Below are 27,021 nucleotides of genomic sequence, written 5' to 3'. Positions count from 1 at the left end.
TCTCTATGTTATATTACGTCGTTGGCAAAGTCACTGGATATTGGGCAGACTACGTGAAAAATGAAATTCAGTCTTCCAACAAAGTCAATAAGCTCTTTATACATAAGATGATATGGACAGGCCCACAGGACCTTTTACTACCATGCAAGGTATAGCTCTAAACATTGTTAATTAAGTTATACAGCATGCAGCCCAAGACTTGATGACCGATTTACACATTGTTATTTATACAGATTCTCCCAGACCTAACATTGCGCTGTTAAAACCTGTACTTAACATGCTCTTACTGTACATATTGTTTTATCTTGTATGGGGATCGGCAACAGTAGGCTCCCTGACAGGTGGAGATGTAATGTGTGGCGAGTAGACTAGGAATTGAGCAGGAAATACCCATATATATTTACATTACCGTCATTATCTACATGTATCAGGCTGGCATAATTGACCAACAACTGCTGAAAGAAAAATTCTGATTAGAGATTTTATGTAAGAGGTGTATGTAATGGTTAGTGTATGAGATACCGATCAGTCTGGTTATCTCACATCCTATCTATAAATAATCTTGGATATTTAAAACTCAAAACAATTCTATGTATAGATGTTAAAAAGGTTCTGGTCAGGGTCAACATGTGAAATTAGGCGGCTGATGATGCAACATGAATATTGGTCATCATCCTACCAAAAGTTCTTCTACATAAATCATAGCTCTTAGTAATTTTTTGAACTTGGTGTTTAACTTATCAACAAATTTGCTGGCAATCATGGAAGATGAATGTTGAAATAACACACATGGCGATGAGGATGTACTTATTGATGATCGAAGCATATTTACGCTTCATGCTAAATTTCCTTTTCTCAAGTGTTGATGTTGAGTAGCCCGTGACTACCTACTGGATGTCTAGCACTTGAACATTGAGTGATTAAGTAATTATTTTTGACATATTTGATAATGTTCTATTAATCCTCTAACAGTCCATTGGCTATGACACACCATATAGTCTGTACAAGTGGGAGTTTCTACTGCTGCTTAACACTCAACATAAAGGGAGCGGGACGATTGGTTGGCCTGTAGACATATAATGTGACCATGCAGGCGTGGTGTGCTGTTCAGTGTCTTTGTTGGCATGAGTCAGCTGTGATATAGGACACTAAAAATGGCAAAAAGAAGACAAAACACAAATATACTGCAGCCTCCCAAAACATACAGACAGACATTCACATGCAACACACACATGGGAGGTTGTTGTCCATTAAAGCTGTTGGTAGGATGTTAAGCCCAATCAAATTAATCAAACCTCTGGCATCATTCTTAGGGGTGGCATTATCCAGAATTATAACATGTCAGCATAGTCTCTTAAATTTCCATACTCAGATAAAGAGACTGTAAAAATCACCTTCGATTGTATATTTTGCAAATTTTCATTTAAGTCTACAAAGGTCAAGGTCACCGACATTACAGAAAATAATTACCATTCCTTTTGAAAAAATTGATTATTCTTGATTAGTAATTTTGACCAAATGATGGTTTCGTTTCATTACATGATTTATATTGTTTGGGCTGACTTTGAGTGAGGAGTTCTCGGAACACTAACTGGTACATTGCCAGATGCACTTAGCTAAGATAATCTAAATCATCATTTGGTGTCAAATTAAAAACCAAAGTCGGAGCAATTTGCGTTGTGAAAAAGACATGATAATTGATTTGAAAGGGCACCTGTTGTAATTTTACAGAAAAAGTCAGAGCACAATCATCAAACTATACTGACAGATATAATTTGGTGGTAGAAGGGAAATTTGGAATATAAATGTTTTGGCAGTGCTTAAAATGCACCCATATTGCTTTGTATTATTTAAGTCTTTTGTTGCATAACATTGAATTGCTATGAAATGAACGAATGATTCTAAGATCATGACAAAAAATGATTCGATATGAAGAAAAAGAAGTTAATTACTGTATTCGAAGGTTAGCTGTAGTTTTATTTTTCACTAACGATCTTGCACCAAGCTCTCACTGCTTATAGCTTTTTGTTCCCTTATATCAAGCAGGAAACCAGGGATTAAATTGTCATGAATATCCATCTTCAAAATCAATTAAAAAAAGTTGTTACAGTATCAACATGTCTTGAGTCATGAAATATTCTCCATGTTGACAAAAAATCCTATGATTACAGAAAGTGAAAGTAAACTTCTGGGCTAAAATGGAAAAAAATATAGAATCGTGCAGAAAAATGCTCCGATACAGACAAATTCTGCAAATATTTACACGTTTTGATGGATGTCAAGGTGATGATAGCTGCATTTATACTTTAATGCCATAAACAATTAAGATTTGGTAGTTGGTCTTGTGCGTCAGGAATGCTGGACCTCAGTCCCATCATCAACAAAACACGATTCTGTGTAATGTACATCCCAACTGCACCCCTTAAACGTTGGCTCCAATCTGTCAGACTCACTGCTTCTCAACAGTCTGGACTTCCCATCTGATACTATGAATCATTTGTCAGAGAGGCTATTGTTCCATGATTTACAAGATCTCTGCCTTCTTGATACCTAAGTGGGCGTTTGTGATGGCAAGGCTTCAGTTTCAAGGACTGTTTATAATGTTTCTCCGTCTTTGTTATGAAAATATAATGTTGAAGCTAAACGATTATCTGGAGGACATCTCATTATAGTGAAGAGGCTGGGTGATACTGCTAAAGATTTGGTTAAAAGATCAGAAGTAGCTTTAGTAAGGACTTGTTTTGTGTTTACTATAGACAAAAGCCATGTCACCAATTTGATATGGTTTTCTTCTCATTGTTGTTTCTTTTGTCAAGCAAACATTTGCAAATTAATGCTGTTTAAACATTTTTTGGTGCCATAATTGATCTTATCCAGAATTTGTGGCTAGTCAGTGATCAGTTTGTCTATTTTGCTGCAGTTGTTGGTTGGTACATATGATCTGTTGGTCTGTGGTTTGCGTCTGAGTAGTCAGGATTTTTTCAAACGTTAACATCTTGTCATTGATATAAAGTTATTATGGAGGCCTTTTCAATACCTGTATTAATTATTTAAATTGAAAATTATCCTGATGAATTTTGAACTAAGTTACGTTTATATGGAATGAGGAAGTTTTTTCAACCGAAAGAAAAAGCAATTGTTAATCACTACAATTAGCGCTTACTTTCATAAAATGTTATGTTTGACAGGCTGGTTAAATTGATTTAGACTCTTGTTTTGGTTTTATACATAATGTTTGTAACAGTAGTGAACATCAGTCATGGCAGTATACGTTTTAACACTATGATTCACTCGCATGTATTTAATATGGGTCGGATGTTGTCTGGGCTTACTCAAAAAACTGCAAAACAAGTTTCATTGGTTCAGACAACATGGGAGGTAGGCAAAATCATCAGGCGTAAAGTTACAATGAATAAATTGGAGGAAAGAAAAAGAAAAAAAAGAAAACGCTATGACTGGGTTACCGAATATTTCAGAAACATTTGATAGGTAACTGATCCCAGGTTATGGTGGTATGACGCTATAACAAAAGCGTTGATATGATTATGTCTGTATGTCAGACACCCAAGCTTAATCCCTCGATAAGGCCAAGATTTAGGGCCACCCTGCCCCGTGTCAAGACTGGCTGGGTCAAACATCGCCCACCTGGTAAGGCTAGCTCGTTACAGGTACATTACAGGTAGGCAGCACAAGAGACCTGGGTACGTGTCACACAACAAAACATTTCTGTAAACAATGGTAATAAAAACTACTGGAAAGGATAAAGATAGATTTTACAGATATCAAACACTGGAACAACATCAGAACTAGATGCTTAATCCATGACAATCTGTCGATATCGGCCATTTCAGAGGATCAAGATCTTAATAGATAAATTCAATATGAGTTTCATGATGGAAAGTATTTTATAATTGGTGCCCTCCAAACTCATTTGTCACTATCTCACTTCAGGCACATAAAACCGGTAGTGAGTGGCATTTAGAATGAAATCATGTCAGAAAGTGTGTAGTTTATTTAATAGAAAAAAGTTTAAAGGAAATAGTTCAGGGTAAAAAAAATCATGATAACTTGGTAATTATTGTGATTGCTGCTGGGAGCTATTATATGTTATCTGCGAAATATCCAACTTGAACACATTTACCTAAAGTAGTGGACAAATCAGAAATACGACACCAGTAATCACTGCAAGTCCTAGGTAGTTATTACATATATTGTACATGTATGAATGACATTCTGAAACATACTCAAATATTTATCAACGAGATGGGATTCCTGAAGATTAAACTGGCAAATCTTTTGAACATCTTATCTAATTTTTTGTGCTTTACCGCTATTTTGTATGTACACGTACAAGTGATATAGAATTTATGTTTTTATTACTGAGGAAATGAAAGGGAGCAGAGGGCTTAGTTTTATTGCTGTGTGAGCGTGGCTGCCAGACAGAGTTGGATTTAGCGACTAGGTGTAGAATTTGTACAGAAAACACTGAACTAAATGGCATGTCTGATCCTTACAAGAGGGACATTCCTGACATACATGGCAATGGTTTCCTGGATTCCACTTACAGTATCAACAAGAGTCGATATATACACTTGTCAGAAAAATGGTGCAGAGAAAAAACACAGAACAGGGCTGATTCAGGATGTTGAATTCTCTACCAAGCAGTCTAGATCTGCACTATTGAACTCTTACTGAATCATTCACTGAGAATTAGAATGGTCGAAATCAGTATGAGTAGCACTGGAAAGGGAGATCACTCTATATACTAGAAAGGTCGAAATCAGTATGAGTAGCACTGGGAAGGGAGATCACTCTGTATACTAGAATGGTCGAAATCAGTATGAGTAGCACTGGAAAGGGAGATCACTCTATATACTAGAAAGGTCGAAATCAGTATGAGTAGCACTGGGAAGGGAGATCACTCTGTATACTAGAATGGTCGAAATCAGTATGAGTAGCAGTCAGCATATGTTCTATTGAAATCTTAAATTACTGAAACATTTCTATTTCCAATTACATCTGAGTATTTTGTTTAATCTTTAATTGTTATCAAACCTTTCAAGTTTTATTCATTCGGCAGCTTTATATTATAGAATAGAAAACTGACTGATCCTTTAACTCTTCAGCCTTGAAATGTTTTCTGTGTCTGTCCCTTCACAGTTTACACTTATCTTTGATGGAATTTACAGTATCAGTATGTTCCATATGAAGAAAAAACGAAGCTCTGATTCATCAGAAGGATTATGTACTGTACATAAAGGAGTTGGAGAGGTTTTTGTGACCAGTGGCAGTTGACCTTACTTAATGTGTGTAAGGTCTGTTTAAATGAGCTGTTCTATGTATTTGTGATCCGCCCTTTTCTTACCACAGACACTAGTCAGCTTACCATAAAAAAGACACTTGTCCATATACACTAGCCGTGCACCTTCCTATCTTCAGTAAAATTTTCCTATTATTCATCCTTTTAATATAATATTTTACAAAAATAATCCAAAAAAGAACATTTGTAAATGTTGAATTAACAAAAACTGTTTTGTGATAGATAGATTGTTTAAAAATGTTTAGATTGATAACGGTTTCTCTTAGCAGTTTGTTTGTTGTTTGATAGATGAAGATGTACCTCCTCCTGGTTCTAGATTTAAAAGGTATCAGTGACCTACATTTTGACTTAGAAATGAGTTGTGTACTTAGATTTAAGGTCACAATGACCTACATTTTGACTTGCTGCCATATATTACCGGAAAAATCCTGCTCAGGTTTTATTTCACCATAATGGTACCTGAAATTTATATTGTTTTAAGATATTTGAGAAAATAAATTCTGTCACTTATCAATATGTTTTATATATAATATGATAGTAAAGTTACTTTTAGACCTTGTTTACTTATCATATGTCTAGCGTAAGTTGACAATACGTTACTTTACTAGTACCTGGGGAATAGCTTATTGGCACCATATTATTTCTGTACAAATTCCATCGTCATGACAACACTGGAAACTAAACTCGCTTTCTATCAAATAATACTTGTAAAAGAACTCTTTTATTGCTACTTGTGTGAATGTTCTCAGTTAATGCATTTTCCGATAATGAGATAAAGTTCTGGAATGTCATAATGGAAAAGTATGGCAATCTGTAGGAAAAATGAACAGAATGACGTCAGACCCTCCACTTTAACTGTGTTTATAATTACAACATAGGCATGTATTTGTTGCTAATTTAAAATTGATTATTTGGTGTCAAAATTACACCATATATACTAAGAGGTTTTAAATGCCAAATGAGGAATGACAAGAAAATAAGAAATAAATTCAAACAAGACTGTTCCAAAACCTGACTCAAGTGTTCCTTAAACAAACTTTTAAGTACAAAATTGACTAAAGTCAAAGCTTTTCCTCTTTGTTACATAAGGAGAGAAAAAGTTTTGACTTAAGTCTGCACTCTAGTTTGGAGAAATTGGAGCATGCATGGTCATAGAAACCTTCCTAGCATTTTAGAAGTGTTACAGAAGGCTGTTTTCAGCTGTTGTATCCAGCACTCTGAGGATATGTTGCTGTAATGGCTCTAGAGGTGATGAATTTCAGATCTTGGGGATTCCAGTTGTTTTTTCTCACATTTCCTACACAAACATCTGGCAGTGAGGTCATCAATTACAACCCTAATGGGTTTTAATGTTCGGGAGGTGTTGGGTTACATATATATATACATACGAAAGAGTTACATATTCTTCAACCCCTGAGGAGAGGGGGGGTATATATACTTTCAGGTATAAATATACATGTTCTGAAATTCTTCTCACTCTGGAGAGGACCTGGAGAGGGGGGTCATTATACTCTCAGGTGTAAATATACATGTTACTGAATCCTCACTCTCGGGCATTCTCAACTCACTCACCTGGGGAGGGGGTCATTATACTCTCAGGTGTAAATATACATGTTACTGAATCCTCACTCTCGGGTATTCTCAACTCACTCACCTGGGGAGGGGGTCATTATACTCTCAGGTGTAAATATACATGTTACTGAATCCTCACTCTCGGGTATACTCAACTCACTCACCTGGGGAGGGGGTCATTATACTCTCAGGTATAAATATACATGTTACTGAATCCTCACTCTCGGGTATACTCAACTCACTCACCTAGGGAGGGGTCATTATACTCTCAGGTATAAATATACATTTTACTGAATCCTCACTCTCGGGTATAATGTATACTCAACTCACTCACCTGGGGAGGGGGTCATTATACTCTCAGGTATAAATATACATTTTACTGAATCCTCACTCTCAGGTATACTCAACTCACTCACCTAGGGAGGGGGTCATTATACTCTCAGGTATAAATATACATGTTACTGAATCCTCACTCTCGGGTATACTCAACTCACTCACCTAGGGAGGGGTCATTATACTCTCAGGTATAAATATACATTTTACTGAATCCTCACTCTCGGGTATACTCAACTCACTCACCTAGGGAGGGGTCATTATACTCTCAGGTATAAATATACATGTTACTGAATCCTCACTCTCGGGTATACTCAACTCACTCACCTAGGGAGGGGGTCATTATACTCTCAGGTATAAATATACATGTTACTGAATCCTCACTCTCAGGTATACTCAACTCACTCACCTAGGGAGGGGTCATTATACTCTCAGGTATAAATATACATGTTACTGAATCCTCACTCTCGGGTATACTCAACTCACTCACCTAGGGAGGGGGTCATTATACTCTCAGGTATAAATATACATGTTACTGAATCCTCACTCTCGGGTATACTCAACTCACTCACCTAGGGAGGGGGTCATTATACTCTCAGGTATAAATATACATGTTACTGAATCCTCACTCTCGGGAATACTCAACTCACTCACCTAGGGAGGGGTCATTATACTCTCAGGTATAAATATACATGTTACTGAATCCTCACTCTCAGGTATACTCAACTCACTCACCTAGGGAGGGGTCATTATACTCTCAGGTATAAATATACATGTTACTGAATCCTCACTCTCAGGTATACTCAACTCACTCACCTGGGGAGGGGGTCATTATACTCTCAGGTATAAATATACATGTTACTGAATCCTCACTCTCAGGTATACTCAACTCACTCACCTAGGGAGGGGGTCATTATACTCTCAGGTATAAATATACATGTTACTCGAATCCTCACTCTCGGGTATACTCAACTCACTCACCTGGGGAGGGGGTCATTATACTCTCAGGTGTAAATATACATGTTACTGAATCCTCACTCTCACCTCAACTCACTGGGGGGGGTCATTATACTCTCAGGTATAATATAAATATATTATTACTCGATACAACTTATACTAATTATACTCTCAGGTATAAATATACATGTTACTGAATCCTCACTCTCAGGTATACTCAACTCACTCACCTAGGGAGGGGTCATTATACTCTCAGGTATAAATATACATGTTACTGAATCCTCACTCTCAGGTATATACTCAACTCACTCACCTAGGGAGGGGGTCATTATACTCTCAGGTATAAATATACATGTTACTGAATCCTCACTCTCGGGTATACTCAACTCACTCACCTAGGGAGGGGGTCATTATACTCTCAGGTATAAATATACATGTTACTGAATCCTCACTCTCAGGTATACTCAACTCACTCACCTAGGGAGGGGGTCATTATACTCTCAGGTATAAATATACATTTACTGAATCCTCACTCTCACATACTCAACTCACTCACCTAGGGAGGGGTCATTATACTCTCAGGTATAAATATACATTTACTGAATCCTCACTCTCGGGTATACTCAACTCACTCACCTAGGGAGGGGTCATTATACTCTCAGGTATAAATATACATTTTACCGAATCCTCACTCTCAGGTATACTCAACTCACTCATCTGGGGAGGGGGGTCATTATACTCTCAGGTATAAATATACATGTTGTTGAATCCTCACTCTCAGGCATACTCAACTCACTCACCTGGGGAGGGGGTCATTATACTCTCAGGTATAAATATACATTTTACTGAATCCTCACTCTCGGGTATACTCAACTCACTCACCTAGGGAGGGGTCATTATACTCTCAGGTATAAATATACATTTTACTGAATCCTCACTCTCAGGTATACTCAACTCACTCACCTAGGGAGGGGTCATTATACTCTCAGGTATAAATATACATGTTACTGAATCCTCACTCTCAGGTATACTCAACTCACTCACCTGGGGAGGGGGTCATTATACTCTCAGGTATAAATATACATGTTACTGAATCCTCACTCTCGGGTGTACTCAACTCACTCACCTAGGGAGGGGGTCATTATACTCTCAGGTATAAATATACATGTTACTGAATCCTCACTCTCGGGTATACTCAACTCACACTCACCTGGGGAGGGGTCATTATACTCTCAGGTATAAATATACATGTTACTGAATCCTCACTCTCGGGTATACTCAACTCACTCACCTGGGGAGGGGGTCATTATACTCTCAGGTATAAATATACATTTTACTGAATCCTCACTCTCGGGTATACTCAACTCACTCACCTGGGGAGGGGGTCATTATACTCTCAGGTATAAATATACATTTTACTGAATCCTCACTCTCGGGTGTACTCAACTCACTCACCTAGGGAGGGGTCATTATACTCTCAGGTATAAATATACATTTTACTGAATCCTCACTCTCGGGTATACTCAACTCACTCACCTGGGGAGGGGGTCATTATACTCTCAGGTGTAAATATTCATGTTATTGAATCCTCACTCTCAGGTATACTCAACTCACTCACCTGGGCAAGGGGTCATTATACTCTCAGGTATAAATATACATGTTACTTAATCCTCACTCTCAGGTATACTCAACTCACTTACCTGGGGAGGGGGTCATTATACTCTCATATTAAAGTGTTATTTCTAAACCCTTATAAAGGTTGACAGGTTCATTGAGAATTTGATATCTACAATTTATTGCTATTGTTTTTCCATCATACTTTATAAGTACATGTACCATTATTTTAAAAGTAAAGTGTAAAGCAAAAGTCTGAACTAGCTATAGACACTGGGAAAAATCTGGCCAATACATTAAACAGCCATGAGAAACAGACATTTACACAAGATAGTCTACACCAAGTCACATAGAGATATGTTTATAACATGTTGATTAGAAAAGAGTGTTCTATGCTGGTGGTATCATGCGATTAACTTGGTTAGAGAGTGGGTAGTCTCCCTTTGATTACTAGGGAATCTTTGCTTTGTCTGCCTTTATACATCACAGCATAACATCATTTATTTTGTCTGAAAACAATTCTCATAGATTTGATCACTTTACAAGATTTGTGTTCCTGGTTCTGATTTCCTTTGCCATCAGCTCTCAAAATAAAGGCTTTGATATAACAGATACATGTACAACAAGAAACAGTATAATTCTGAATATATTAGGATATTGTCTTAGTATGACTATCTTGTAGCTCAATGTTATAACATGGTGCATTTTGGTTTAGTGTCTATGTCATTTAAGCATTAATGTCACTTTTTTACTTCAGGACAATGGCAGGGGGTGGGTTGTTTGTAGTCTTGGATTGGAATTCAATCTGACTGATTTTGAACCGGTACTCTTGGAAACAATTTAGATTTGAAGTTCATCAATTCACAACGGAAAAAAGTCAAATGCAGTCCTGTAAATAATGCATCGTTAGAGTCTCATGCATTTAATTGCTCTATATTTATACAGTGCTAATATTAAAATGATTCATACAGGTAATTTTTCATAAGGTAGTGTGAAATTACTGTTGATATTAAAATCTCTTTTTTAGTAATTGTGTACAATGGTTCTCTGTATTTCACACAAGGAATCTTTAAAAAGTGTAAATGTGCATTTGTTCCTGTTCTGTGAATCATAAACCGATTTCTGAAAAGTCAGCAATATCCGTCCGACAGAATTTACCGAGTCGTGAAAATCACCAGTCTTGATCTTAACACTTTATGATGAAACCAATGAAGTGTAAATAAGGTTGGATTATTTTGTTTACAGATTTGATGATACCTTTAGCTGACCAGGTATATAATTATAGTCACACGATGTTAAAGGATTTAGCTGACCAGGTATATAATTGTAGTCACACGATGGTAAAGGATTTAATTTTGTGATTTATTTCTGTGATGAATGGCATGGCTATGAAAAAGTTGAGGCGGCAGTTCTAAAAAAATGTCCTCTTGAAAATGCTGGTTTATTTATGTAGTGTGTGCTATGGGTGCATTTCAAGAAAAGAGTTTTTGAATTAATATTTCTTTGTTTAATATATCAATCTATTATATGGTTGGAAATTAAAAAACAAAAATTTGATTTTATTACACTGGGGTGCATTATTAAGATTGTCTGCAAAAAAAGACAGTTTAATGCTAAGGATTCAGTCCTTTCATGTTGATGCATTTAAAAAAGAAAGAAAAGGGAAGGATGGTAAAATATATTTTCATCACATTAATATCCTACTTGGCAGATCATTATTGTACAGACAGAATCTGTGTTTTATTCCTATTTCTTGAATGCTTCTTTCTAATTTATTGGAAGTGTTTGGTTGACAGATTTGTGTACTGTGCGGCAAAGCAAGTTCTCTGGTATAGTATATGATGGTATATAAAATTCGGGTAGACAAGGATTGCATAAAGGACATGTGAAGATGCCAAGAAATAGAAGAGATGTTCTCATATGTTGATAACTCCTTTCTTGTTTTTCGTTTTTTCTCTGAGACAGGGGAGCTTTTGGAATGACACCCTGAGTTCAGTGTCACATGGGATAGGGGGGGTGGGGTAGCTTATGGAATAACACCCTGACGTCAGGTTCACATGATGGATATTGGAATGGGGGGGGGGGGGGGGGGGAGGGTTTGGAATGACACCCTGACGTCAGTGTCACATGAGGGGGGGGGGGGAGGGGCTTATGGAATGACACCCTGATGTCAGTGTCACATGGCCTGGTTAAGGTTATGGTGCAAGTGTTGGAATACTAAGTTACCTGTAACAACTGACATTGATTTCTACATTGATTTTGGATTATAATTGCTGTGATGGTAATGAACAATAATTTAAAGGAAGAAAACGAAAACAATGAGTTTGAGAATTCTAAGATGCTCAATGAGCTGAAATGATAACGTTTAGATGCAAGTCTAGAGGCTAACTTTATTGTTGTCAAACAAGCTTATGGAATCATGTGATGTCAGTGTCACATGAAGGGGGGGGGGTGTCTTATGGAATGACACCCTGACGTCAGTGTCACATCTTGTTGTCAAACAACTGTTGTTTCATGACCCGCTTTGTTTCTTAGGAACAGTACAAGTACTCTTTTGCAAATTTTCCCTTTCCTTTTTTTCTATATAAATCCAGCATGTCATTGATACAAATCAAGCGTTTTATTTGGCAAGAAACACTGATCTGTAAACAATTCTGCTTTCAGTGAAATGAGGTTTTAATTTGTGGCTATGAGACTTTATGTTCTGGAATTGCTTCTTCTCCTAAACTACCAAAATATTATTGCGAACTTTAGAATTTTAGATGTTCTTGGTATTTACCAAATGATCCTTTACTTATATCGACTGTTTCTGTAGACACCTGCAAGAACAGATATAGGTGATAAAAAGTGTTGGGTTTCTAATATAAAACAGCTTGGTAGGCTCAAGGAAGCTTATGTTAATTGCTTGGTGGAGAGCTGATGAATTTTAACATTAGAAAATATTACTTGAGGTAAAGAAGAAAAAGTTAAAAAAGAGAATGAACAAGATTTTTCTGGCAATGCCTCTGCCTGCATACAGACAACAAAAGAAAAGGACATATCTTTAGTACACAAGAAACATCATTTTATCAGAAATTTTTCGGTGTTTCATAATCTAACATAAATATATCTGTAAGATATTTGAGTTACATACTTTAAAAATTCTGAGACGCTGTCATACTGTCACCCAAGGTAAGGTAACTAATATTGTTTAAAAAAAACAAAAGCAACTAAATGGTATAGATACAATAATTTTCTGGGATTTAAATTGGAACAACTACCGTATTCAACCCAATAAGCGCCCAGGTCGTTAAAAAATGAAAACGTGCTAATAAGACGAGATTATTGCAAATATATATACAGTTTTGTGTCGTTTTGGTCTTTACTTATGCCTGGGCAATTGAAAATAAGGCCTCAAAAAGGGGAAGGGGCACTTATAGGGACATGAGTGCTAAATGGGTCGAATACGGTATAATTTATTTCTAACATGTTAGTTAATTGTCTGCCATTGTTTCTACAGATGGCCGTGCCTGTCCAGATTATACCGGCCGTGACGCCAATCCACTACCTCGTTCTGGTGACAATCGTGCCAACCTCCTCCTCAACAACGAGTTTTTCTGCCGTGGGTACGTAGTCGCATGGAACTACTACAGAATTGTGCCACGCTATGTCGGTTACGCTGCAGTATGGAGACAAATTTCCCCAGAGGAATTTATCCTGGTCGGTCAGACAGAACTTCCTGTAGCTGCCGTCGGCAACCACACAGTAGCTGCTAATCCACCAATTGCTGTAGAAAAGGGTGACTTCATTGGTATCTTTTACCCACGGGCTGCTGAGGAGGGCGTAGTGGCTAGTGCTAGGGCTGGTGATGTGACAGCAGAGGAACTCTATCAGAACTACTACGCTACATTTTATCAGGAAGATGTAGAAACTGGATCTATTTTTAGCTTGGAGAGGGTACCTTATGAAGACGTTGGAGCGACTTTTGCCATCAGAGCTCTCATGGACTACACTGGTGTTTCTCAGGGTAAAAGTCTTTCAATTTCTGTATGCTCTATCTAGAGAATCTGTATCTGACCATTTACAAAATTAAATGTCATGTTCAAAAATTTCTGATGTAGTTGTCTATTCAAGTTACAAGAGGTTTAAGAAACGTTTCTTCAAAATAGATTGCCACTATTAACATGTGTTTGGATTTATGCCGTTGTGTAATTCATGGTAGTAAATGTTACCTGCTGTCAATGATAACATCTTGTTACAGGTGTGGATTCAGTGGTCACCTGTAAGGCCGATCAGTTCACGTGTGAGGACGGAGAATGTGTGGATGGGCGTTATCGATGTGACGGCCAGTACGACTGCTATGACCAGTCCGATGAAAAGGAATGCGGTAGGTCAATCTACTCAATGTCCTTGTCAAAAATTCTTTTGTAATGGTAACATACATTGGAAGGAGATTGATTGTAACATAAATTTAAGTGGATATGGTACGACATGTTTTATTTTCCTGTCATAACATGAGTTGGTGCAGATAATGTTAAAGAAATAAAGAGGAGATCTAGTAATCCGCAGTGTAATCCATAGGCTTTCCTCTGTAGCAATTTATAAGTAACGATGAATCTGTTTTAGCTCCTGTGACATGTATTGAGGGCGAGGTAAAGTGCCGATCTACTCCACAGTGTATCCCTCAGGCTTTCCTCTGTAACAGTCAAGAAGACTGTTCTGATGGCAGCGATGAGGAGGATTGTCGTAAGGATATTTGTTATCATCTCTCAACTTCCAAACAACCATGGTTTCTTAGTGATATGTGGACAAAATCCAAATATACCAAATACATTATAAAAAATCATGATCATTTGTGAAAGAAAAGTTTACTTGTCAAAATTAGTTCCTGGTAATGATTTTCCAAGTTTTTAATAGACTGAATCTTGAATGAACTGTTTCACGAAAGAAGTTAATAATAATTTGATATGCAACTGCTGAAGTTGGAGTCGCCCTACTTTGAAGAAGTTCATAGCGATCTTGTTTGGGATAAAACCTTTATTCAAAAGTCTAATTGGTATATTTTTTGTCTCCATTGCATCTTTTTTTATATAAACAATAATAACATTGTTCAAGTTAATATTATTAGCTTGTGCTATTCGGCATGTTGCTTTTCCTTTTTCATTCTTCAATTTTTCTTTGATATCAAAATATTTCATTCCTTTTCCATGCTTTTAAAAGACTTCTGCGTAAGAACTTTTAATTCAGCATTAATTTCAGTATTACATGTAAGTATATTAAATGCAGTTTTAAAGTTTGAAGTATTTTCATGTTCCAGCATGCCGCTTTGATTTGAAACCTTTTGCATTTGATATTTTTCATAACATAATAAATTGCATCAAAATATATGTTAACAAAGCTAGAAAGGTTTGCAAATTCATGATAAAACCCACAAATTTTATAAAATGCTTGCTTCAAGATGTGCAGGATGTTTACATTTGTAGATTTTCAGTTTGCTGTTAAGGATTTAGTTCTATATATTATTGTTGGCTAGTTATAAGTTATGTTGTCACCCTTCCCACACAGCGGTAGTGCCCTGTACAGATCAACAATTCCAGTGTAGCAGCGGACAGTGTATCGATAAGAACTTAAGGTGCGACTCCGTGTCGGATTGTTCCGACGGAACAGACGAACTAGCCTGTCGTAAGTGTCCAATGATAAATTTTCATTTTAAGCCAGATTATGTAACTGAAATTCTGGTTCAGTATTTGACTGTTGTTTTGACATTGACAAAAACTTTGAAAATTTTAGTTTCCATGGGTAAGAAACAAAATATAATTTTAGTTTCCATAAGTAATAAGTAAAAAATATACACTCAATTATTGTTAAGCTGTAGAATTGGTCATCAGATCTGTAGTCAATGTTAATTGTCTCAGCCATTGTTTCTCATCTGGTATAAATTCACTCTTTTTTTCTACAGCAACCATTTCAGGTTTGTGACTTTTGGTGACCTTTTGTGACCTTGCCATGTTACTGTATCATAATGACCTTCCTATCGTTATAAAAGCTAGTGATTGTCATAGGTACTGTGTCATGTTTACAGCGTCATTATAGTGAATGTTATAGGTACTGTGTCGTGTGTACAATGTCAATATATTGAATGTTATAGGTACTGTGTCGTGTGTACAATGTCAATATATTGAATGTCATAGGTACTGTGTCGTGTGTACAATGTCAATATATTGAATGTCATAGGTACTGTGTCGTGTGTACAATGTCAATATATTGAATGTCATAGGTACTGTGTCGTGTGTACAATGTCAATATATTGAATGTCATAGGTACTGTGTCGTCGTGTGTACAATGTCATAATTGAATGTCACAAATGTCATATTGAATAGTCATAGGTACTGTGTCGTGTGTGTACAATGTCAATATATTGAATGAATGTCATAGGTACTGTGTCGTGTGTACAATGTCAATATATTGAATGTCATAGGTACTGTGTCGTGTGTACAATGTCAATATATTGAATGTCATAGGTACTGTGTCGTGTGTACAATGTCAATATATTGAATGTCATAGGTACTGTGTCGTGTGTACAATGTCAATATATTGAATGTCATAGGTACTGTGTCGTGTGTACAATGTCAATATATTGAATGTCATAGGTACTGTGTCGTGTGTACAATGTCAATATATTGAATGTCATAGGTACTGTGTCGTGTGTACAATGTCAATATATTTGAATGTCATAGGTACTGTGTCGTAGTGTACTGTGTCGTGTGTACATGTCATTATATTGAATGTCATAGGTACTGTGTCGTGTGTACAATGTCATTATATAGGCTATAATGAATGACAACCTGTGATAGACCTGGTATAAACAATACCATTGACACTGTGTCATTTATACAGTATTATCACTGTGTCTTAGAAGTCTTTCTCTGTATTGTAGATGTTCTTTCATGTTAGAATGTGTGCTTCTTGTAGAAATCCTCTTGAAATATTATGAATCTTGTAGAATTTGGCTTGACAAATCTTTTACATATGTATGTACATATAGAATATCATTATACTCTCATGATTATTCTGCATCCGAAATCTTAAGAATTATAACGAGGAAAAGAACCGTGCTATTACATATCTGCATTTCACTATTGACATTCCCGATCATTTCAATACGTAAACTACCCTCGTAATTATTTGTATTAAAACAAATGTGTGCATGCATTGCAATTCTTTTCCTGCATTATTCCGCTTACAATCTTATAAATTTACAATATTGCTATATTCCTGCATTTTCTTGACCACTGCTTTTACAGTTACACTTTTTACTATGTATACTTTAAGTTTTAATTTACCCATATTGGCCATTTAAAGTATGGTATGTGAATTCCATTGGACGGACAAATTTTTCTTAGGGTTTTCTTTGTTTTTCTTAATGGATTATCAATAACATTTATGTATATGTTGAAGTTTGTAATTTGATAATCATTATATATTAATTTCAGTTTTTTTTCAGCAAAAATGTTTACAGTACAGTCGAAAATCGTTATCTCGAAATTCAACGGACCAATGAAAATAATTTGACTTATCCGGAATTCGACTCAAATGTACCACAAGTGAATTTCAATCGTTTGTATACATGTTATATTTACGTAATTAATTATTTTTTTATTTGAAATTTTGACTGAAATTTAATTCGAGATAGCGACTATTATTTCGTTGAATATCCGCTCTAGGGACCAGGAATTGACTTTGACTCAACCTGAGTTTCGAGTCATTGAAATTCAAGTAATCCGATCTTAAAATACATATACAAAGAAGGAAAAAAAACCGGGACTTCAAAATTAATTTGAGTTAAACGGAATTTCGAGTCAAGCGATTTTGAGATAACAAGTTTCGAATGTATTTGATCAATGTTTTTGTTGATAGTGTTCTGATGGTAGCTGACTTGGCTGACTATAAATATGTACATATACACAATCATTGATGTTGATGGTCTAGTTATCAACATACCGTACACGACCCAATATGTGCCTAGGCACTCTAGAATTTGAAAAAAATAAGGGGGGCGGCTAATACAACCAAATGTTGACAAGCCTTTTATGGAAAAAAACCCCATAAATAAGTGTGCAAAGAGTATCAAATAAAGAAATCTACAGGGTTTCATTTTTTTCAGTTTCAAAATTAGGGCCTCAAAAGGGGGCGGGGGGTTGGGGTGTTAGCATAGAGTGACGGTTATTGGGTCGAATACGGCAATAAAAGGTTTGATTGGTAAATCATGAGATAAGCCCAAACACTTCAAACTTTTCTTTGAACGAAGGATTTATTTCTGTCCAATACATTATATCTGATAGTGTGTACTTAAATAAGTTTGGTATTGAAGTGATATAGCTTAGTCAGTCTTTAAATCTGAGCTTAAATTATGTCATTTAGAGGAATATTGATTTAGATCAATGTCATGCCTTTAAAGATAAACAAAATATTTCCTGTTCAATAAATGTTTTCAAAGATAAGTTAATACACTTGATCTTTCATCGTGTTGATGTGATTATTTTCACGGATAAATCAACAAAGCCAGTGAGTTTTTGTTGATTATCATTTAAGATATGACTATTCATTCATCAATAAAAAAAAATATGTTTGATTGTATCACGAATCACAATAAAGATATTGTTTGTGTGTGATGATGAAAATATTATAATTTGTTATCAAGTATTAATGGAAGCAAAATCTGTACATATACATGTACTAAATCTATCTTTGCTTTAAACTTGATCATTTTATTGAAAGTGGATATTCTATTCCTATTTAAAATTTACCAATTGACTATGAATTGACATTAAAGGACACTTGGTTGAAGTTGATCAGATAACTTATATTTCTATTCCATATTTACATATTACAGAGTTTTCTCCCTTGCTAGGTAGCATCAATTGTGACATCATTATTTTGCGAAAAATATTATTAACTGATATGATGTCACAATCAATACCTACTCACAAGAGCAGATTACTCTTTAATGTGCTAAGTGGGAATCATACAAGATGAAGAAATCAATCTGGACTGATAATACGTTTTAAAGTAATTTGTATGTTTAGCATGTGATACTGTGCATGACAAAGATCAAGAAGGTACAGGCATGATACCGATACAACTGACAGCTTTTGTGTTTGCTATTATTTTCATAAAAATGATGAAGCTAATTGACTTCATGAAAGCTTGTTTGAAAGGGAACAAGTCATTTGATTAAGAGTTATTTTGTTCATTCATAACACATTGATTGTACATAGAGTCTGTACCGTGCAAGCCGACGGAATTTCGATGTGAGATGGGTCAATGTATTGATAAGAGTCTACGATGCGATGGCGCCAATGATTGCCCTGATACTAGCGACGAACTGGACTGTCGTAAGTCACAAGAAAGTCACATGATACCACAGCTTGAAGACGGTTGCCTACACTTGCTGTCTAGAGATTGCTATGCTTTACTGGATTGATATATTTCAGTCACCCATGCGTCGGACACTATATATTCTGCTCATGACTTCACGGAAATATTCACATTTTTAATACTAGCTTATAATGAATGAATTACACAAGTTGTGATTGGACAATTTTCATCAATGCTTACACAAACTGTATTGCCATTTCTGATTGGATGATGTGAAATATGCTACATGTGTATTGCCTTGACTGATATGAACAAATTTCCGTGCTTGCTGAATAAGAAACATTGCTTATTCCAATCTGAACATTTCAGAGCTTGCTACCTACCATGAAATAGAAACTTGGTTTACCTCAGAAAAATAAGTTGCATTTTACTAACTGATCACTTTTACTTTCAGATTTCATATCAGAGAAAATCAGTTGTATTTCTAAAAACCAATTTTCATGTTTGCATGGAAATAACGCTGTGCTTGTCTGTCTAAGATTTCGGAACAATAGAGAATTAATTGTATATCATACTGTATGATGGCTGTGAGGTACTTTGTTATGATTATTAAGTGGTGTAACTTACAAAAAATATATAGACATTCCAGGAGATATTTTAAAGACTATGAAAGGTATGAATGACACATAGGAGAATGAAGATGAAGAGTAGGAACAGTTTCCTGCTAATCATCCTGAATCCTATCTGTTTTAGTATGCTAGTATGTAGGGATTAGGAATGCCACACCAACAAATAACTGTAGGCTAAATGATCATGACCTTCCAGTGATTGATTTTCTATCCAGCGTTCATCCATGTTAAAGCATCATGAAAGTAGTGATTGCTGATAGAAGACAAATAATGGAGATAGTAATCTTATCGTTTCACTTGTTAGCATGTTCTCTTGTTGAAAATCATTCTATCTCTTTTCTTAAATAAATGTTTAATGTTGATATTAAATACTAATGCATAGTATATCTTGCAATGCAGCTCAAACTTTAATGAGAGTTATTGCCCTTTTTTGCTATTTTTGGATATCTGATATAGATAGATATAGAATAAGGTATTTCAGAATCTAGTTCTGTTTTGTAATTATTTATTACATTGTCAGCATTTACCTATATTAATTTGCATCATTAGCTTCAACATTTTAATGATTTACATAACATTACAACTAAGACTAATATTTAATCTTTTTGTAAATTTGAATTATCTAATGGTATTTTGTATGCTATAAACTTTTTTCTACCACAATAGGCGCTGTTATTCAACTCTCAGGGTATCAAATAAACGATGCAGCTGTTGATTAACAATTTGTATATACCACACATGGTATAAACTGTGTACGCATTCTGATTGGCTGGCACGATGAACTATGACTGAACTATGTCTTTCTCAGTGTCGTATCATCTTTTGTCAATGTCATCAAAAATTGAGTGACGTCATGCTATGCTGTGATCGCTGCTTGACACCAAAACTGCTGTTGGATTGCGTACAATGTACTTATCCTCTTCGTATTTCTAACGGCTAAAATCAGATAAAATTATGGTAGAAACAGGTCACACGACTCATGGTTGTTGGATATGGAATTTATTCCACACTCGTAAGTTATTTTTTAAAAGTTACAAAAGACACTCGCTAAAGGTCGTGTCTTTTATAACTTAAAAAATAACTCACTTGTGTGGAATAAATTCCATATCCAACAACCACTCGTTATGTAACCTCTATTTATCCTACATACTTTTAAATGGAAAATATATGATCTATGTTTGTACTTCTCTTTTATTAATGTTATCTTATTAGAAAACAATTTTTTATACGACTCTATCTGTTTTATTTTCGCCTTTAATGCAAAAATGATGATATCGTCTTATATTTTTCCACTGTCAGTATATGCTTCATCAAAGATGACTGATTTTTACTATGTTATAATTTGTATTTGTGACTCCTTAGAGGATGCTTTTGTAGTTTTATTTTGTAATTAATTTTCAATTTTGAATAATGATAGATATTAGTAAACTTAATAATCAGCCAGTTATATCTTGTCATTAAGGAAAGGCTATTTACTTTTTGTGCATGGTTTGTAACTCGGGTAAAAAAACATACATGTGGCAGTATATTGTACTAAAGTTACATTTACTTGGATATGTACCTGTGATTATATAACTTATAACATTATTAACTTTTAATTTCATACCAAAATATTTTTTGTGTGATTAATAACTGTATTATGTGAATTCTCAAATATCTATCATTTTTAGTATTATTATTTGTCTGTTTCAGCAGTACCTAATATTTTTTAATCTTTCAACCTAATATTTCTGAATTTATTAACATTATATATCCCTGTTTTGGTTTACCTGTATGTTACCTATATGTTACCTGTATATTACCTTTGTTTTACCTGTCTTTTCAGCTTCCTGCCTGCCTAATCAGTTTCAGTGTAAAGACGGCATCCAATGTGTTGCCAAGGAATACAAGTGTGATGGTTACCAGGATTGTAACGATAACTCGGATGAGACAGATTGCGCTCGTAAGTTTTCTCTCCTGGCCTTCCACTCTCAGATATACTTATCTCCCCTTTATTCTTCTGGCCTTCAACTGTCAGATATATATATATCAATTATGGACCTTTGTAGAGGTCAATATGGTGTTATATTGCCCGAATATAATAAATAATGACCGAGGGCGTGGCCAGAGGTCATTATTTGAAATTCTACAAGGGTAATATAACACCATATGGACAGAAACAAAGGTCCTTAATTTTTAGATTTGATATGAGAATTATTTTATATTTTTGCTTCATGCTAAGTAATATATAAATTCATGGAGAATGGCTCAACTACATCTTCCCAAAGAACTAGACGTGGGGGGTATTGTGATGTCATAATCAAAATATCAACTTGAGGATGACATCACTATAGGAATATCGACTCGGATGTGATATTACAATAGGTAATATTGACCTGGAGTTTCTAAAAATGGAAACATGAGTCAAAATGCTTTTCTAAAAATGGAAACATTGAGTCGACTTTCATCTGAGACTGTAAAATTCAATATAGGCCCCGAGATATGAAACAATATGCCCCATTGTACATGAGCCATCAAGAGTGAGTAAATTTGACACAATTTGTTTGTAGGGCAATAAAACAGGGTTGGGCGGGTGGGCGGTCGGGGATGAGAATCAAGTAATTAATATATTGTAACCTTACTTCCCCTTTTATGTTGTTTTTTATTTTTCTCCTCTTCCATATTATCTTAGGGGTAAGTTTCACCTCTTTAAAATTAGTGTATGGAAAAGGGATCATTCTCTTTAAATATGATTGTACTGTAAAGGTAATTCCCCCTAGTTGAAATTCTATTTATATCTATCTTTTCTTGCACTGAACAGTTATCTCCCTTACATATTATTGTATTAATAGGTTATTAAAATTTTACGTACATTTGATTTATATGACCTTTAATGTGACTTGTATTTATTCCAGGCTGTCCGGAGGGTCAACATAAGTGTGACAATGATGAGTGTGTAAAACAAGATGCTTTGTGTGATGGTATCATCGACTGTGCTGATAGGTCGGATGAATCTCCCGACAATTGCGGAAGTTTGTATATTTTGATCAGCAACCTATATCCTCCCTAATGTCGCAAATTTTATCCATCAAATCAGATTTCCATATGTAACAGTATACGATAGTTGTATATGAAATACTGTCACTGCTTTGTCAAATGATTTGACCTTAATTTAAAAAAATCTTTTTTGAACCGGCCGACCATTTCTATATCAGGCTCTCCAAACTTTTTATTAATGGTTCATTCAAATTGTCTTGTTTAAAACAAATAACAGATCCAAGGTTGATGCTAAGTTTTCTGGTTAATGAACAATTTTGATATCATCCATTTGTGATGAAATTGGATTGGTAATTGACAGTTCTCTGGCTAGCTGTCGGTTATATCACTAATGTACAGCTTTTCTATTGTCTATAGACGGGTACACATGCCGGTCCGATCACATGGCATGGCAAAATACACGGTGATTGGACAATATAAAGGTGGTAGTTAAATCCTTAATTTGAAAAATCAAAACCACCCCAATATCATCACTTTTTGATTGATGGAGATTTCAGTTCATTACAAACATTAAATGCTAACCCCAATTTTGCCTAACAAGAAGCTATCATCAGTTTGCTACCATTGTGTTTCCAGCACCACGTTGTCCCAGTGCAGATGAATTTGAATGTTCGAGCGGTGAATGTGTGCCATCATCCTCGCTCTGTAACAGAGTTCGTGACTGTAGCGATGGCTCTGATGAGAGTGTCACCATCTGTGGTAAGTGCATGTTTAGTTTCTCTTGTGAAATGGTAAAAGTCACATGGAATCTAGAATTATGTCAAGTAGGTGTGTTGACTTTTAAACATTTATATTGGAAGGGGTTTAGTTTATCAAAAGCATATTGATTTCTCACGAGAACATATCCTTAACAGACCTCTTGCACCACAGGGCAATAACATGTTTTTCTTTCATACCTACGGGTGTAATACTGCCTGGTCTAGGGCAATACACTTATGTCGCCTGAGGCTGTATTACATGGCTACCCATGCAATAAAGCCTCGTGACATCACGGTGTCAATAAAATTTCTATTTGCTCGGTAATATTTAAACATTTTTTTCACAAATTTGACTGGTTTTACTAAAAAAGATGCAAACAACGGAAATTTGACTTTCAGTCGTGGCTTTCTTCAAATTTTTTTCAAAATGGTGGGATATTAGAGTTGTAAAATTGCAATAAAACGTCGAGGTATGAAAGAAAAATACTCTTTCATAAGTGGATATGAAGGATAGGGATATTCTACCCTCGGGATCACAAAATTTTGCAAAGCCTTCTGCAAGCCTTGGGTTTTACTACATTTTGTGACCCTCGGGTAGAATATCCCTATCCTTCATATCCACATATGAATAAGTGATATTAGTCTTTTGGAACACGCAGATTGGTCTTATTAAGGGAGTGGTTGTTATACAGTTTGTTTTACTGTAGGTACAATCATATTGTGAAACAATGGTTCCTTCAATCTACCAACATATGACCGTATATTCAGTGTGATATGAATTTGTTTCAGGGCCCCTGGTGACTATTACTGCCCTAACTCCCACCATCACTGTTGAGGAGGGCAGTTTGGTGGAACTGGAGTGTGTCGCCCAGGGTAACGTCGGTGTGGAACTTGTATGGTCAAGACCTTCAGGGGTAAGGCTTATATAGAATCTTTCACTCCTCACAGTGAGGGTGTGACAGGGAAATATCAGCCCAAAGGGTAAGACAATTATAGTACAAGTGTATTAGCTGGACTGGGTGGATTATTGCTGCAGACCAGGTATCTGTAGTGTTAATGCCGTATGGTTATCAGACAAGGGCTTGATGTGATGTGATAGGATAAACAGTGAGTTGGTCAGAGGTACTCGGTGACCAGCGGACAGGTGAGATAGAGCAGCACCTGGGAGAAGACACCAAGTAGAGTGAGGTCTGTCGGGTGGCGCTTAGTAGTTATATAGGCTGGCGTGCACAGGGTGTCGCCAGGATGGACGGAGGACCATTACAGTATTATGAATAATTTTAGTATAGCTAAAACTACTGTAAATCTCAAATGACAATTTTCTTTTTTCAAAAGAAAGAAAGCTTTATTATACTCTCACACAAATAAACTTTTCACTATTCCAGGAGATGTCGAGTCAAGCTCAGAACCAGAATGGCCGGTTAATTATCCCTTTTGTCTCTGTGTTAGACTCGGGAAGTTATCTTTGTAGTGCTAGCAATGCTACTGGAATTACCCCTGCGACCACTATACTGAACGTCAATCGTGACCAATTCCCCGACTTCACCGTCATCCTGACTGTTCGCCAGAGACAACTGGAACTTGATGAAGGAGAGACTGCTGTTTTTGACTGTACATCATCTGACACAAGTTTCCCCATTATATGGACTAAGGAAGGTCAGGTATGTTCCAATGTGAAGGAGAATAAGGGTAGTCAGGAATGTTCCAATGTGAAAGAGAGTAGGGGTAGTCAGGTATGTTCCAATGTGAAGGAGAATGGGGTAGTCAGGTATGTTCCAATGTGAAGGAGAATGGGGTAGTCAGGTATGTTTCAATGTGAAGGAGAATGAGATAGTCAGGTAATTGTTCCAATGTGAAGGAGAATGGGGTAGTCGCATATGTTCCAATGTGAAGAAGAATGGGGTAGTCAGGTATGTTCCAATGTGAAGGAGAATGGGGTAGTCAGGTATATTCCAATGTGAAGGAGAATAGGGTAGTTGCGTATATTCCAGCGTAAATGAGAATAGGGTCAGTCGGATAATGTTCCAATATGATGAAAAGGGAAGACTGCATTGACTGTCTGGTTTCATGTAAATATGAGATACTGAATCTAAAGTAGCCCTCCTTCCCACAGCTATTACATGTATTTCTTTTGTGTAGACCTTGTTAAAGCCAAAATTTTGACTGTTTTGGAATAAACATGACAAGTAGGCCTACACATCTTTAAATGAAAGCACAAAATGCATTTTTCGTCATATTTCAGGGCAGATAGGAAAACTACCAGAATTTTGACATTGAAAATTTATTTTCTTTATTCTGAAGAAAATCGTTTTTTTTTTTTTATAATTTCATATGTGTTTCCTTTAGTTCATAATGTGTATACTGTCCTGAGTATATCAGTATGTATTATTTATTGATTGATTTAACCATTAAGTAATATTCTTCTCTCGCTTAGACCCTGCCTATCAAGGCGATCGTCCAGGGAGGCAGACTGACCATCCCCTCACTTACACTAGAGGATGCTGGCACTTACACCTGTGGGATCGGAGAGGTCATGGATATTGGTATTAGAGAGGACTCGGCCGAGCTACGCGTTAACCGTGGTTTTCCGTTCCCTGATTTTGTTGTCACTCTGACCATCCGTCAAAGTCAGCTGATTCTAAATGAAGGAGAGACTGCAGTGTTTGAGTGTTCATCCTCCAGCCCAAGGTTCCCTATTATCTGGACGAGGGGTAGTCAGGTACTGTAGCTACTAAAGGCATGACATTTATTAAAATGCTAGTTTGTTGCATTAATTAAAATACTTTTATGGTCTAAGTATTGTCATTATGTTATTGTCATGGTATCATGTAATTTTGCTGTTCTTGTCATGGACAAAACAGAGGAATCCTTTCACCATTCTCTGGCTGTGAGAGATTTCCCTTGTCATCCTCTGTGACAGAATGTACATGCCATTTTATAAGGTGTTACATGATTTTAACATACTTTATTTAGGAGCTGCCAAGGAAGGCCGAAGTTCAAGGAGGTCGACTAACCATTCCGGCAGTTACTGTAGAAGACGCCGACTCGTACATTTGTGGGATCGGAGAAGTTACTGATATTGGTATCAACGAAGCAACTGCCGAACTACTGGTTACCCCAGGTAACTGTTTTATATCCACATCAAGATATTGAGGGTATTTACCCATATGTTTGTGCCATCCACATGCCAGCGCATGTCCTACCCTGTACTGCGGGGGCATTTATGATATTTTTAGGTATTTAACATGCTGTTAAATCAAAGACCTTCTAATATATATAGAAAGATAAGGCACTCCTCCATGATGCAAAATTGGGCAATTTATTTCAAAGTGCTGTACCAAGAATAAGCAGACAAAATATCTCAACAGTGCTGGTTTTGATAGAAAGTTAAGATCTTTAATATGATACCAAGAAGTCATACTGAACAAGTCTACTTTTTTCATGCACAGCCTTGTAAAAATGACAAATTTCCTTTAGTCAGACACGATAAAAAGAGACTCCACTA

General features: G+C 36.0%; 1 protein-coding gene across 5 annotated transcripts in view; it reads left to right on the top strand.

Moving 5' to 3' along the window:
* LOC138317338 (basement membrane-specific heparan sulfate proteoglycan core protein-like) overlaps positions 1-27,021 on the top strand; it is a 144,911-nt gene that overhangs the window by 51,962 nt on the left and 65,928 nt on the right. For 3 of the 5 annotated variants that reach the window (XM_069258948.1, XM_069258939.1, XM_069258934.1), the window contains exons 5-16: positions 13,296-13,802; positions 14,037-14,162; positions 14,402-14,521; positions 15,341-15,457; positions 19,054-19,170; positions 21,608-21,724; positions 22,677-22,793; positions 23,395-23,517; positions 24,306-24,430; positions 24,902-25,177; positions 25,951-26,235; positions 26,490-26,637. In XM_069258948.1, coding sequence (XP_069115049.1) covers positions 13,296-13,802; positions 14,037-14,162; positions 14,402-14,521; positions 15,341-15,457; positions 19,054-19,170; positions 21,608-21,724; positions 22,677-22,793; positions 23,395-23,517; positions 24,306-24,430; positions 24,902-25,177; positions 25,951-26,235; positions 26,490-26,637 — 2,178 coding nt within the window. The remainder of the gene's footprint in view (positions 1-13,295; positions 13,803-14,036; positions 14,163-14,401; positions 14,522-15,340; positions 15,458-19,053; positions 19,171-21,607; positions 21,725-22,676; positions 22,794-23,394; positions 23,518-24,305; positions 24,431-24,901; positions 25,178-25,950; positions 26,236-26,489; positions 26,638-27,021) is intronic. The other 2 variants (XM_069258957.1, XM_069258965.1) reach the window with 2 other exon arrangements.

This window comes from Argopecten irradians, chromosome 1 (assembly GCF_041381155.1).
Source record: "Argopecten irradians isolate NY chromosome 1, Ai_NY, whole genome shotgun sequence".
Classification (NCBI taxonomy): domain Eukaryota; kingdom Metazoa; phylum Mollusca; class Bivalvia; order Pectinida; family Pectinidae; genus Argopecten; species Argopecten irradians.
This window is presented reverse-complemented; position numbering and strand designations above follow the sequence as displayed.